This window comes from Liolophura sinensis, chromosome 1, assembly GCF_032854445.1.
Source record: "Liolophura sinensis isolate JHLJ2023 chromosome 1, CUHK_Ljap_v2, whole genome shotgun sequence".
Taxonomy (NCBI): Eukaryota; Metazoa; Mollusca; class Polyplacophora; order Chitonida; family Chitonidae; genus Liolophura; species Liolophura sinensis.
The window spans coordinates 88,817,634-88,831,861 of NC_088295.1; the positions used below are offsets into that span (position 1 = coordinate 88,817,634).

At 38.4% G+C, this 14,228-nt stretch overlaps 1 protein-coding gene across 1 annotated transcript in view; it reads left to right on the plus strand.

Annotated features, from left to right (window-relative positions):
* The window catches only part of LOC135480244 (26S proteasome non-ATPase regulatory subunit 3-like), a 32,411-nt gene that overhangs the window by 9,636 nt on the left and 8,547 nt on the right, over positions 1 to 14,228 (plus strand). Inside the window, 2 exon segments of the mRNA XM_064760028.1 lie at positions 7,387 to 7,542; positions 9,385 to 9,435. Of these exon segments, the coding sequence (XP_064616098.1) occupies positions 7,387 to 7,542; positions 9,385 to 9,435 (207 nt within the window).

Genomic DNA, 14,228 nt, shown 5'->3' on the forward strand with positions numbered 1-14,228 from the left:
CTAAGTCCTTGGTTCAACATGTGCAGCAAGATTTTTTGTTTTATGGTAACATGTACTTGAAATACTTTTTTTATGAATATTTTAGACATTTGCTGCTAAAGTTATCTCCCCTTGTATTTGTTAGTGGCTCATGCTGTGGTAATGTATAAAATTCCTTTGGCTGCCCCATCCTCTCAACATATTTCAACTGCAGTTAAGAGAATGAATGACTGTGGTTGGATACCACTTGGCAGTATATAGGATTTCAGTTACACTGTGACAGTTGAAAAAAATGACTGGCTGAGTACCACTTGGTAGTACATGAGTACATGGATTTCAGCCATATCATGGTGACAGCTAAGAGAACGACTGGCTAAGTACCACTTGGTAGTACATGAGTACATGGATTTCATCCATATCATGGTTACAGCTAAGAGAAGGACTGGCCGAGTGCCACTTGGTAGTACATGAGTACATGGATTTCATCCATATCATGGTGACAGCTAAGAGAACGACTGGCCGAGTGCCACTTGGTAGTACATGAGTACATGGATTTCAGCCATATCATGGTTACAGCTAAGAGAAGGACTGGCCGAGTGCTACACGGTAGTACATGAGTACATGGATTTCAGCCATACCATGGGGACAGCTAAGAGAAGGACTGGCCGAGTGCCACTTGGTAGTACATGAGTACATGGATTTCAGCCATATCATGGTTACAGCTAAGAGAAGGACTGGCCGAGTGCCACTTGGTAGTACATGAGTACATGGATTTCATCCATATCATGGTGACAGCTAAGAGAACGACTGGCCGAGTGCCACTTGGTAGTACATGAGTACATGGATTTCAGCCATATCATGGTGACAGCTAAGAGAACGACTGGCCGAGTACCACTTGGTAGTACATGAGTACATGGATTTCAGCCATATCATGGTTACAGCTAAGAGAAGGACTGGCCGAGTGCCACTTGGTAGTACATGAGTACATGGATTTCATCCATATCATGGTGACAGCTAAGAGAACGACTGGCCGAGTGCCACTTGGTAGTAAATGAGTACATGGATTTCAGCCATATCATGGTGACAGCTAAGAGAAGGACTGGCCGAGTACCACTTGGTAGTACATGAGTACATGGATTTCAGCCATATCATGGTTACAGCTAAGAGAACGACTGGCTAAGTACCACTTGGTAGTACGAGTACATGGATTTCAGCCATATCATGGTTACAGCTAAGAGAAGGACTGGCCGAGTGCCACTTGGTAGTACATGAGTACATCGATTTCAGACATATTATGGTGACTGCTAAGAGAAGGACTGGCCGAGTGCCACTTGGTAGTACATGAGTACATGGATTTCAGACATATCATGGTGACAGCTAAGAGAAGGACTGGCCGAGTGCCACTTGGTAGTACATGAGTACATGGATTTCATCCATATCATGGTGACAGCTAAGAGAACGACTGGCTAAGTACCACTTGGTAGTACATGAGTACATGGATTTCAGACATATCATGATGACAGCTAGGAGAACGACTCACTGAGTACCACTTGGTAGTACATGGATTTCAGCCATATCGTCCGGACAGCTAAGAGAATGAATGACTTGCTGAGTACCACTTGGTAGTACATGGATTTCAGCCATATCGTGCGGACAGATAAGAGAATGAATGACTGGCTGAGTACCACTTGGTAGTACATGGATTTCAGCCATATCGTGCGGACAGATAAGAGAATGAATGACTGGCTTTGGTAGTTACGTGTTTCAGGTAATAATTAATTCTGCGCTGAACAGTGGCAGACGTTTTTTGATTTTGTCACATCAGTGAGGTCATACAACATGAAAAGTATCGTTTCTCTACGCCAGACAATGTTCACTTGCTGGATAAGTATTGCAAAGTTGTTCCCCTTTAGTGGGTTAACTGTATTGATTTAAAGGACTGGACAACAGCATCATACATGTGATGATGAGTGATCAATATGGTGCCATTTTTTACGTTGTTTTGTTGTAATTTTAAGCCAGTGTGAAATTTCATTACACTCACAAACAGCTTATTTCGTGTCCTATCAGATTGCTTTAGTTTTTCTCACATTCTAGGCTTCTTGAGTAAGAAAGACTGAAAAATTTCAGTTACCTGTATATATCTACGTAACATTTATTTACTTTTCATATAATTGGTTAAAAACTTTTGGCAATTTTATTATTATTACTTGAGTAATCAAGTGAGGTTCAGTAAAATCATATCTTCCTTTCCTCTCTGAGCACCAAATTCAGCTATGATTTTAAAAAAAATTCTGCGGCAGAAAGGGGGACACACGCATAGTAGATTTCAGGCATATCATCGAGACAGTTGAAAAAATGGAGTTAATCGATTTAAACTCGGTGTAGCTGGTTTAGGAGGAGGGTTCTTAGTCTGGAAATATATCTTAGTCATACAAGATAATGTGTTGCCATATAGGATATCTAGGCATCATGCCTGTTATACTGTTAGTATTATGACCCATTCATCATATGTTGCAGCCGCCGTTTAAGTGAAATATTCTTGAGCACGGCATAAAACACCAATCAAATAAATAAAATGGATATTCATCATATGTTACATGTACATTTACGCTATGTACAGTTAATGGTGCAGTAGTGGTCTTACAGGTTATATTATTTTGCATGGAGTAAGTCATGAACACTTGTCGGATATGGTCCTGTTATTTGTGGCCACCCTTAACTTTGTTCTGTAAAACTGGAACCCTAATACCTAAGCTAACATTGCCTGGTGTGAATGCTTCCTTCATAGATGGTTACACACATAGGCAGAGGTGTAATTAATGATGAACGTTCGTCTGAGTTCACACCATGTAAACATGAAGTTTGTGATGTAATAAACACAAGAAAAAGCGATATGTGAACAAACGCTGGTACGTTTTGTTTTTTTTTGTTTATGATATTGAGCTCAAACTTAAATAAATTTCAGTGATAATGATTTTCTTATACCAGACATTTGGTCCCAGAATCACTTGTTTTTTTACAGACATGTCTCCTCTTGATTTTTATAGTTACATGTATATTACTATTAGTTAGGTACTACAATATATATGGCAGATTGCTGGAATTTCCAGACACATACATATGGTGCAGAAGCTTTGGTGTGACATCTTGTTTGCAAATATGGGTATGTCACAGTGCTTTTACTGCCCAGGCTGGCACAATGCCCGTTAGATAATATGTAGTTAACATGACCCACTGTTCAAATAGGGTAATTTATGTATGGTAAAAATGAGGTTATTATGAAGTTAACCACTTGGTTGAGACAAACCACTTGACCATCACAGTGCAAGGCTAAAGACTTAATATAAGTCACATGTGTATTTATTTAGTCATATGAAAGACTGCTGGACCTGTAAAATTTAAAGGTGAAATGATTCGTGGTCTTAACGCTAATAAGCCAGAGCACCTCCTGTGTTTTGTTGTTAACCTGTTGAAAGATGACCTTTGTATGAAGAAAGTGCCCCCCCCCCCCCCCCCCCCCCCCAGTGGCACTCTTGAAATATAGTAACCTTGGATGTCAGCACAAATATTAAAAGCTTGTAGCATCGGCCTTGTATTCATGCTTTTAACTGTGCATTACACATTTCCGCTATTAACCTTAATCATCAACAAAATTGATCACACAAAACGTTGCCTGCTAACTTCCGGTTTACTAAAATGAAGTTACATGTTTAATTAAACTTTCAGCTCCATATGTGCAAAATTGTCAATTTGTTTAGCACATCCAGAGAGAGATATAATTTTCAAAGCTATATACGCCAGCTTGCTGTAAGGTGCATGATGGATGATGATATTCATTACTTCAGAGTTGAACATTTCATGAAGCCTTTGTATGAGTAAGTGAATTACAGAGGACATGTGGTGTATCTGGTGTTACTCCTGACTGTCAACAGGCAGGGCAAGAGGGAGGGGTGGGATGGACCCAGGTCATCACCACACCAAGCTAGGCATCTAGCCATGCCAAATGCTATTAACAGTAAAGGTGTAGTTATTTGGCACAGTGTCAAATTTGCCATTGCCACACAAAGAGAAGGCTGGAGGAAGAGAAACAAATGAGATATCAGTCCCAGTAAATCTGCTGGTGAATGTTTTTTATTTATATGAACATTGAGTCTAAATGTCTTTATCACACCCATTAAACTTTATTCTATAGAAATTTCAAAATGTAATTTAAGAGAGAAAAGTGCTTTCACACATAATTTTGTGTCTAAAAAAAGCATGTTTATGCCGGGCTCATTAACTTTTCTTTCAGTGCAGGGAAAGAGTGTTATTTTTGTTTACCCAAGTATGACTACACACAAGGACTTATATCTTTTTTTTTCCTTCTCTGAGATTGCTTGTAATTTTTTGCCAATTTCAATGTTTTGTCCCTTACGTGAACGGGAAGTCTTGCCCTGGTGTAGTGGTTTTTGTGGGGTTTTTTTTATTAATGTGATGCGTCAGCTGTGGGTGAACATCAACTGAACAAGGTGGCAGTTGGCACTTCTGATTAAGTTTTATTGCTGTAACCTTCCAGGGTAATGTGTACTTTTAGGAATTTGTTCCCTTTCCACCCTAGCTTTATTTTGTCACTCTGTGTGATGAGTAGGATCATGTTATTTCCTCATCTTTCCTTTCACAGATGGGTTAAACTGTACTCACTGTTCTTAATAATGATTTATAGTTGATCCTGTAATGAACAGTTAATCAAGAACAAATTCTGCAGTTATTGGTCTTAATAGATGATATGAGTAAATGTATATCTTGAATGATACATAGAAATTATCATGACTGCATTATCTGCGATGATGTATCGACATGGAGTTGTCTGAGGTCAGGCTGGCATATCAGCCAAGCCCAAATGGCGACCTCACACAAGGAAATGTTGATACAACTTCGCGGACACATACAGTTGTGATGATCAATTCATCATATACCTGCTTATTCAACGAAATGAACCAGGATGAAATGACAAACTTACAAGTTCAACAATGGTGCCAAAGTGCTTGATCACTTCACTTTTAAACCTGCAAACAAGCATAGTTAACAGTGAATGTTAAATTATGCAACAGAAAGTGAATGTAGATATGGGGACAGATTAAAACTTATTCGAGAATAGTCTGAAATTTTCTATTCTCTGATGCCTGATGAAAAACCATAGTTTTAAACAATGTTACCACGTTTTCATTCATGAGCAAGGTGAGGAAGTTCAAAGTAGTCCCAGAAAGAGTTCTGCTGTCATCATCTGATACAAAACCTTGTGTCATATGGTTTGTACCTGATGCTATAGACAGGTATTTGATAAATTACTATACTGTACAATATTTCTTAGATGCAGGGCTACAACTTCTTGTACACAGGGTTCCTGTGACTTTTCTGTTTTGTTTTGTTTTTTTGGACATTTATGGACATTGCCAAATTTACCTATTTCTTGTCATAAAGAAGACTTTCATATAGGGCTTCCCTTTCTATGCACAGGCTTATCAACTTGTAGGCAGTCAAGAAGGGAGATGTCTCCCTAGACCAGATGTCTGTCTAGACATGCTAGAGAAGCTTGTCTGTTTAGTTACATTACCAGATTTATGGATGTCAAAGTTTACCTAATTCTTGGACTTTCTCTGGCATACACATTGTCTGTAGAAAGTATTCCACATCTGCATTAGTATTAATAGCTTACAATACTGGCTGATGTATGTGCCTTCCTTGACCGTCACAGAACACGAACCATCCACATAGTAACTGTTAGTGAGCATAGTGAGTTGAGTATTTGTTCAGCCAATCATATGAGTGCATTGGGCACTCATAGTATGTGGATAGCCAATTGTGTGTAACGATTTGCATATCAAAGACAACTCCAACAAGATGGTGCTCAAACTCCACCCAGGGCATTTTATATTTCAACATTAGCTCAGCCATTCTCAGGGTTGAAATTGCCACCCATAGTACATGGATTGCAAAACGCAGTTCGCAATTTGCGCATCAAAAACCACTGTGGCAAGTTTGTGCACGAACTCCTTTAATGTCTTTTACCACGGCAACCGTTTATAATTCATATGAAGTCATTGCTCTGCAATCTTTGTGATAAACTGGCATATTTGTGACAGTATAATAAGTTAATGGTAAAATCTTAGCACTATCTAATTGGAGAATAATATCAGTTTATGACAATGTCATTCTATTTAATTAGGGGTCCATGCTAGTTCCTAGCGGGGCACCTTTAAATCGTTCGGATTATTATTATTATTCTTATTCAACACGTAAAATTGCAATATCTCGAATACTATAAAAGGTAGAAAAACCAAACTTTGAAGTCTTCATAAGGAACATATGAAGCAACTTTTGATGATCGTGCTGTTTTAGCAGTCACGTGATTTAGGGGTCATTTTGAGTTTTATTGATAAACTAAAAAATCTTCTTCTCCATAACGGCTAAACTTATTGAGATGAACGTTTTGCTCACAGTTTTTAAGTGGATCGCCCAACTCATATTGTAAAAAACTTTTAGTTTGCTATCCAGATAAGGCCAAAACTGACCAATGAAATTGGCTTAAAAGTAGGTCAATTTTTAAAACTGCCTAAAATCATGAAACAAACACACTATCTGGTGCTCCTTGACATCATGATTACAATTCTGCAAGAATTATTTTTGTACTTTGTGTTTTTTATGTTATGACAACTAAAAATTTGACAAAACGGTCATTTGTAGATAACATGGGAGCTTTAAGCTAAAAATTTGACAAAACCGTCCTATGTAAATAACATGGGTGCTTTATGCTAGACTGTATGGAACAATTGACTGCAGTTTACTGCGGAATGGGGTCAGCTCTGCAACAATGTATTCTTTCTGTCTTTTGTCATGGTCCAGCAACTGAAGCTCAAAGCTGCCTAATCTCTATGCTAGTACTTCAGTACTTCTCCAATTATAAATGATGCCTGGCAGTCTAGGGTTCAAATCCAGTACATTCCTTTCCATTTTTTTTTTTTTTTGTGTTTTTTTTTTTCCAGTGTCATGAACTGTATAGACACCAGGCTACCAAAAGTGGTAAAAAAAACTAGTAGCGTGGACCCCGGCAATGCTGTTGGATAAGAGCTTTAATTATGGTTTAGATGTCAGTAATTGAACACATCACCTGACTTGAACATTGTGCAGTTTTACAAATAGCTTGATCAGGCACACTGGCGGTGTTCTCTGAATGCCTTGTTAATGTTAATACTGTTATTAAATTCACATTATGGAGTTTTAGTAAAGCAGTGATGTCAGTGTCATACTAATCAACTGTTCAAGTGCTTATGAAGACAAAATATTTTTTTGAATAACCTGTATATCCCAAGTGATCATTATTTACCTAGTTGCTAGTCCATTGAACCCTATCACTTGCATTTTTAGGCTATCAGAGATGGGGTGATAGAGGCAGTTATTGACCATGAGAAGGGCTATGTCAAATCAAAAGAAACCATAGACATATACTGCACAAAGGAACCAATGGCTGCATTCCATCAGAGAATTAGCTTCTGTCTGGATATCCACAATCACTCTGTCAAGGTAAGTCTGCACATCTTCCTTTAGTTCATCAAACTAACAATAGCATCTCCCCTTGCACATCCAAATAACAGTGACTTATACCTTTTGCTCTTCCAAGTTATTATCACCTCTCCCCATTCCTCATTGGACTAACTGCGTGTCAATTCTCCTTCACCCTCTGATATGGGATTATGACCCATGGTTGTCTCCCTTCCTAGTGTACAAAGTACATGTAAACATTGTACCCCAAGATTGGATCTGCGTCTTTCTCTAGGGAAGATCATTTACATGTATTCTGTGTGCTTGTTTCCTGTACGTTACTATTTTCCTGTTTGCGTGTACAGTAAATGGCCTATATTTAACCCGAAAGAAAGCGTTTTTACTGGCTAATATCAAATACTAGTTTATAAACTCATATTTTCCAGTAGGATATCTTCCTATCTAATCTTTAAATACTTTTTAAAAAATTAAACAACTCTAAAAATCAGACAAAATGTGCAACTTAGTGATTTTAGGTCCTTGGAGATAAAGTGACGCATGAAGAGTAGCACTGATCTCAAGTTGTTTTTCTGAAGACTGGAAGAATGTCTACTTTGGGTACCAGAATTTGAACTTTCAAGAGCAATTAGCCTTTTTCATATTCACAAAAAAACCCTAATTTTCAACATGTTCATCAGTGTGACGAAGTGGATATGATCCTTATCATTAGACATTGTAAGGACATTCAGGTAATATTGAATGAATGACATGTATCCATGTTTAGAAAAGTGTATCAGTTATTTCGCAAAGACTTGGTGGTTTCCTTAACCCTAAGAACTTGTTGCTGCGGTAAAGGTGAAAAAATCATATACACATTGGGCGATACCAGTCAAATAAGTAAAAGAAGCTGTGGTGATATACATCTACTGTACCGTTAGTGAATCTGGTGAAAACTTGCAGCAAGAGCATTCAGTTAGGTGTCATTAATGGATTGGGACGACACCTCTTACCCCCAGTGCCGCTTGACTGATCTTATTTTGTCCTCTTTACATAGGAAGCCGTTAGGCAACTTCATGTAATTCAGAAAGAATAATTCAGTAAGGCAGATATAAAAACTCTTGGATAAATGTATGATTAAAAAGGTGAAAAACACATTTCCTCTGCCATGTGTATGTGTGCGTGTTATTTATTTTATTTTTTTTTTACCTGTTTTTCCCTGTCCATATGATAAAGTAACTGTATATATGAGTATAGAGTATAGTAAATGAGCATAGAAAATTGTTCCCTTGTTCAGTTAGAAATTTACCCTCTTATTGTTGCTCTACTGTAGCGACCTCACAGATTCACACTTACTAGAATTTCTGTACACCTAAAGATGTAGTTTTTGCTAGTAAATTGAACAAAAACGAGACAGTTTGCCAATAAAGAAAGTTCAGTCTTCATACAAATTTCTGTCATGTACAATGTATCTCTCAGAAAGCATCATTTTGATTTGCATTTTATAACATTTTTTTTTATGCGTGGTCACTTTTAAAGTCTGAGATAAGAACCTTCAATTTATCTTCTAGATATGGCCCTGCTGACATATTAAGTAATAGTAAGTCAAGTTGGACCAAGATAAGGAAGCTCTGGCTCAAAGAAGAGAGATTTGGCAACCATCCGTAGTTGGATCTAAGAATGAACATGTGAAAGACAGAAGTGTATTTGAAAAAAAAATCTCCTTCTACGAAATTGTGCAAAAGTGTCCCTTAGCTCCTCTTCAATATCTGACATCAAGACAAATAATGGGTGGCAGTGTCTTTAAAATTGTTATTCGATCAATAAGACGGCTTATCTCGATTGTCATAAATTATGAATGTACATGGTTTGTTTTTGTCTCTGCAGGCCATGAGGTTCCCACCAAAGTCGTACAACAAGGATCTGGAATCAGCAGAGGTAAATACATAACCATTTCAGTGGTCTAACGTACATTGTTTAATGGCTTCTTCAAGAAATGTCAAATTGTACATGTTCCAGTATGTGTGGCTGTATATGGAGGTGTGACACTTGACTTGATGGTGTCATACAATATATGTGGAGTGTGTGTGGAGTCCTGACACCTGTCTCTAGTGTGTACTCTTCAGTCCTGTCACACCATACATGTACAGTGTATATGGAGGCACGGCACCTGTCTCTTGTGTGTACACTTCAGCAGGAGATCGAAATTCTGATCACCCCTACAGAGGTCAAGGGGATTAATCAATCCCCACGATTGATCACCTTAAGCTTACATAGTTTGTCTAATCTTATGTTGTGCATTCGTTTTGCCAACTTTTCTGAAATTTGGAGGACGTCACCCTCTGGAAAGAATTGTCATATATGTGTATTGGTTTTAATAATATTCTTTGATTGATTTTAAGGTGGTAATAGTGTTAATTAAAATATTAATCATTAAATTACAGTGGACATTCTGTTTCCAAGTCATTTTTCAAACCATGTGCATCCACAAACTCCTCAGAGGTGTGAACATTTATTTGGGATTATGAAGCTAAACATTTCATTGGTCACGCAATTTTGGCTGAGCCAATCATAGGTCACATTAAATATAAGTAGTCTATGACACCTGTCTCTAGTGTGTACTTTTCAGTCCTGTCACACTATACATGTACACATACAGTATATATGAAGGTGTGAATGTGACTTCTGGATGTACTCTTTAGTGCTCCGAACCTTTACATGTACAGTGTGTATGGAGTCCTGACATCTGTCTCTAGTGTGTACTCTTCAGTCCTGTCACACTATACATGTACACATACAGTATATATGAAGGTGTGAATGTGACTTCTGGATGTACTCTTTAGTGCTCCGAACCTTTACATGTACAGTGTGTATGGAGTCCTGACATCTGTCTCTAGTGTGTACTCTTCAGTCCTGTCACACTATACATGTACACATACAGTATATATGAAGGTGTGAATGTGACTTCTGGATGTACTCTTTAGTGCTCTGAACCTTTACATTACAGTGTGTTTGGAGTCCTGACATCTGTCTCTAGTGGGTACTTTTCAGTCCTGTCACACTATACATGTACACATACAGTATATATGAAGGTGTGAATGTGACTTCTGGATGTACTCTTTAGTGCTCTGAACCTTTACATTACAGTGTGTTTGGAGTCCTGACATCTGTCTCTAGTGGGTACTCTTCAGTCCTGTCACACTATACATGTACAGTGTGTATGAAGGGGTGACACTTGGGGTGACACTTTAGGGTGTTATGCAATATATGTGCAGTGTGTGTGTGGAATCCTGACACCTGTCTGGTGTGTACTCTTCAGTCCTGTCACAGTGTATATGTGACTTCTGGGTGTACTCTTTAGTGCTCCGAACCTTTACATGTACAGTGTGTATGGAGCCCTGACACCTGGGTCTAGTGTGTACTCTTCAGTCCTGTCACACTATACATGTACAGTGTGTATGGAGGCATGGCACCTAAATCTACTATGTACCCTTCAGGACTGTCACACTATACATGCACGATGTGTATGGAGGCATGGCACCTAAATCTAGTGTGTACCCTTCAGGACTGTCCTGCAGTATATGTGCAGTGTGTATGGAGCCCTGACACCTGTCTCTAGTGTGTACTCTTCAGTTCTGTCACACTATACATGTACAGTGTGTATGGAGGCATGGCACCTAAATCTACTATGTACCCTTCAGGACTGTCACACTATACATGCACGATGTGTATGGAGGCATGGCACCTAAATCTAGTGTGTACCCTTCAGGACTGTCCTACAGTATATGTGCAGTGTGTATGGAGCCCTGACACCTGGGTCTAGTGTGTACTCTTCAGTCCTGTCACACTATACATGTACAGTGTGTATGGAGGCATGGCACCTAAATCTATTGTGTACCCTTCAGGACTGTCACACTATACATGCACGATGTGTATGGAGGCATGGCACCTAAATCTAGTGTGTACCCTTCAGGACTGTCCTGCAGTATATGTGCAGTGTGTATGGAGCCCTGACACCTGTCTCTAGTGTGTACTCTTCAGTTCTGTCACACTATACATGTACAGTGTGTATGGAGGCATGGCACCTAAATCTACTGTGTACCCTTCAGGACTGTCACACTATACATGCACGATGTGTATGGAGGCATGGCACCTAAATCTAGTGTGTACCCTTCAGGACTGTCCTACAGTATATGTGCAGTGTGTATGGAGTCCTAACACCTGTCTCTGTGTACTCTTCAGTCCTGTCACACTATACATGTACATATACAGTGTATATGGAGGCATGATCATGACTCCAGGGTGTACTTTTTAGTGCTCCCACCCTATATATGTACAGTGTGTATGGAATTCTGACACCTGTCCCTCGTGCTGTCTTATATGCAATAACCAGGCTTACGTAGTGAAATAATCATAAAATCTTTAACAAATACAAAGATGCAGCCCCCAATGTTTTAGAAGAAAAGCCTGTGCATTCCAGGGAAGTTGCTTCCTGGTGAGTCTGAAGTTTATTATGATCCCAGTGTCTTAGTCAAATGGATCAAAGTTGAAGAAAGTGCTGTAAGAGGGCCGCTGTCCCACTGTTCTGTGCTCTTTTTTTCATCTCCATGTTGAATTAAAGGATGAAGAACAGTGTAAAACTGTGATCATTCACTGTGAAAAAAACCTGTCACGCCACTCCAGAAGACAAGAGCCGAGTAATCCACACAGGTTTTTTGTCTGAGTTTTTTATCGGGAACTCTCCAGTGAACATTAATTAAAGTCACGCAGCATCACGTATTCTGCGTATGTGCGTTTTAAATGTTTATTTTCCAGCATCACAATAGAGTCATCTTTGTGTGTTGTCTGGAATTTTTTTAGATGGAAATTGAGGGCATTTGACTAAACTATTTACCAGGTATTTCTCTTAAACAAACCTCCTTTGTCAGGACTGACAAAAAATGGCTGGGTTGGCTTTATCCATTAGTCATAGTTTTATCCGAACTATTAAAGTACCACTGTTGGAATCAACAAGTGAGGGGTAAAAAGTGAGTGGAGCTGACTGCTGATGTATTTTTGTCCTTAGCCTGACACAGCATGCATTGATTACGTGGCCTGGCGGTGTACCAGTTCACCTCCAGCTGTGTTGCTCTGCACAGGACTCTCCCTCACACAGACCTTATTAAATGATCTCAATCAGTGCAGGATCGCCCTGGCCACTATAACCATACTCAAATGTTTCTGTGAAAATGTAAACGCAGTCTTAGTATTACTGTAAGTTGTTACCAGTGCTGTTTTCTACATCCTGAAACCGATATGCAATACTGTTACTGCTGTTGTTAAGAAAATTCTGTGACAGCCTATACGTACCATTGTCTTGGATCCTCCATGGTGACTCAACTTACTGAATCTTGTTCTAGCAAAGCATATTATTACTATAGTAATAGGTGACAGTGAACAGGCCTTCATTCTTCACTCTATGCACCCACTGCCACAAACATCCATCAAAGGACTTTGTTTCAGGAAACTGCCAAACTTCTATAGTTGAATATGAGAAACTAATTAAAGTTAGCTATTAGTGTATAGTATCGTTCTTCTGGTGTTATTTATTGAACTCTTTGAGTAGCTCCTTTTCAAAATTTCGTGTAACACAAACACATGTTTACAAAGAGATTGGACTGAGAGATTTATGTTACGCGGTTAATGGTTTAACACATGATTTTCAAAGCTTTGGTAAAGTATATATAAGGATGCAGCCCTAAATAGGTCGTCTTTTCAAGATCCTATGCATATATGGGATGTCATAAAAGGTCAAAATGGCTATTAAGAATGCTAAAGGTTCTATACCAGACTTTTTTTGCTGAAAGATATATTTTGCTAATCAGATCAATTGTAATAAGAATAGCTGAAATTCATGCCTTTCAGAAACTATCAGAGTCGTAGCACCTGTACTATTTATGGTGATAAAATGATCCAAAAATTTGAAACAGTTATAAAGCAATCCACATCATGAATTTTATGAAATTTATCTCAACACTTTAGTCGGTCCATCTATAGAACGTTTTGTTTTTCTGCAGTTTATTAAGTGACAGGCAGTAACACTGGACAAAGGATTTTTCCCAAAGCTTTAATATAATGGTTTTCATGGATTTGGTTTTATAAGGTTTTCGGCAGTAGTACCACGAAGTAATCTCTTCAATGGACAGTAGAGCCTTTAGACTTGACCAGAGGCCATATAATTATTAAGTTGATAAACAGTCCTTCAAATTGTACTCCATGGCCTAAGGGTTTGTGAAAATCATGAATTATCAAATATGTAATTGTAATTTCAGTTTTAATATTGTCTTATTTGTTGTAGCTCTTGATGAATTTTCTGCTCTGATGTAAATGTTTTTTGTTTTTTATTTTTATTTTTTGTTTAATGAACACATATCTGGCGAAATATTTGTAAAGTTGTCCATTACTTTTGTGTAATATTTTTTCTCATGGTTGTAGGATTTGTGGCTTATGCCAACTCTACCATCTGTCTAGACATAGTTATTAGACTGTTTACTGAATTAGTTAAATTTGTTAATTTTTGAGGATCTTTGAGGAACAGAGTTTTTACTGTTCAAGGACTAATGCAATTCTAATTTCATATCTTTTGGACTGCTATCACATGCGTTCACATGCGATTGGATAGGTATGCTGCTATGCATAGTGAGAGGTGCTCCTGTGATGTGTGGAGAGGGGTGCTGCTGCGATGTATGACG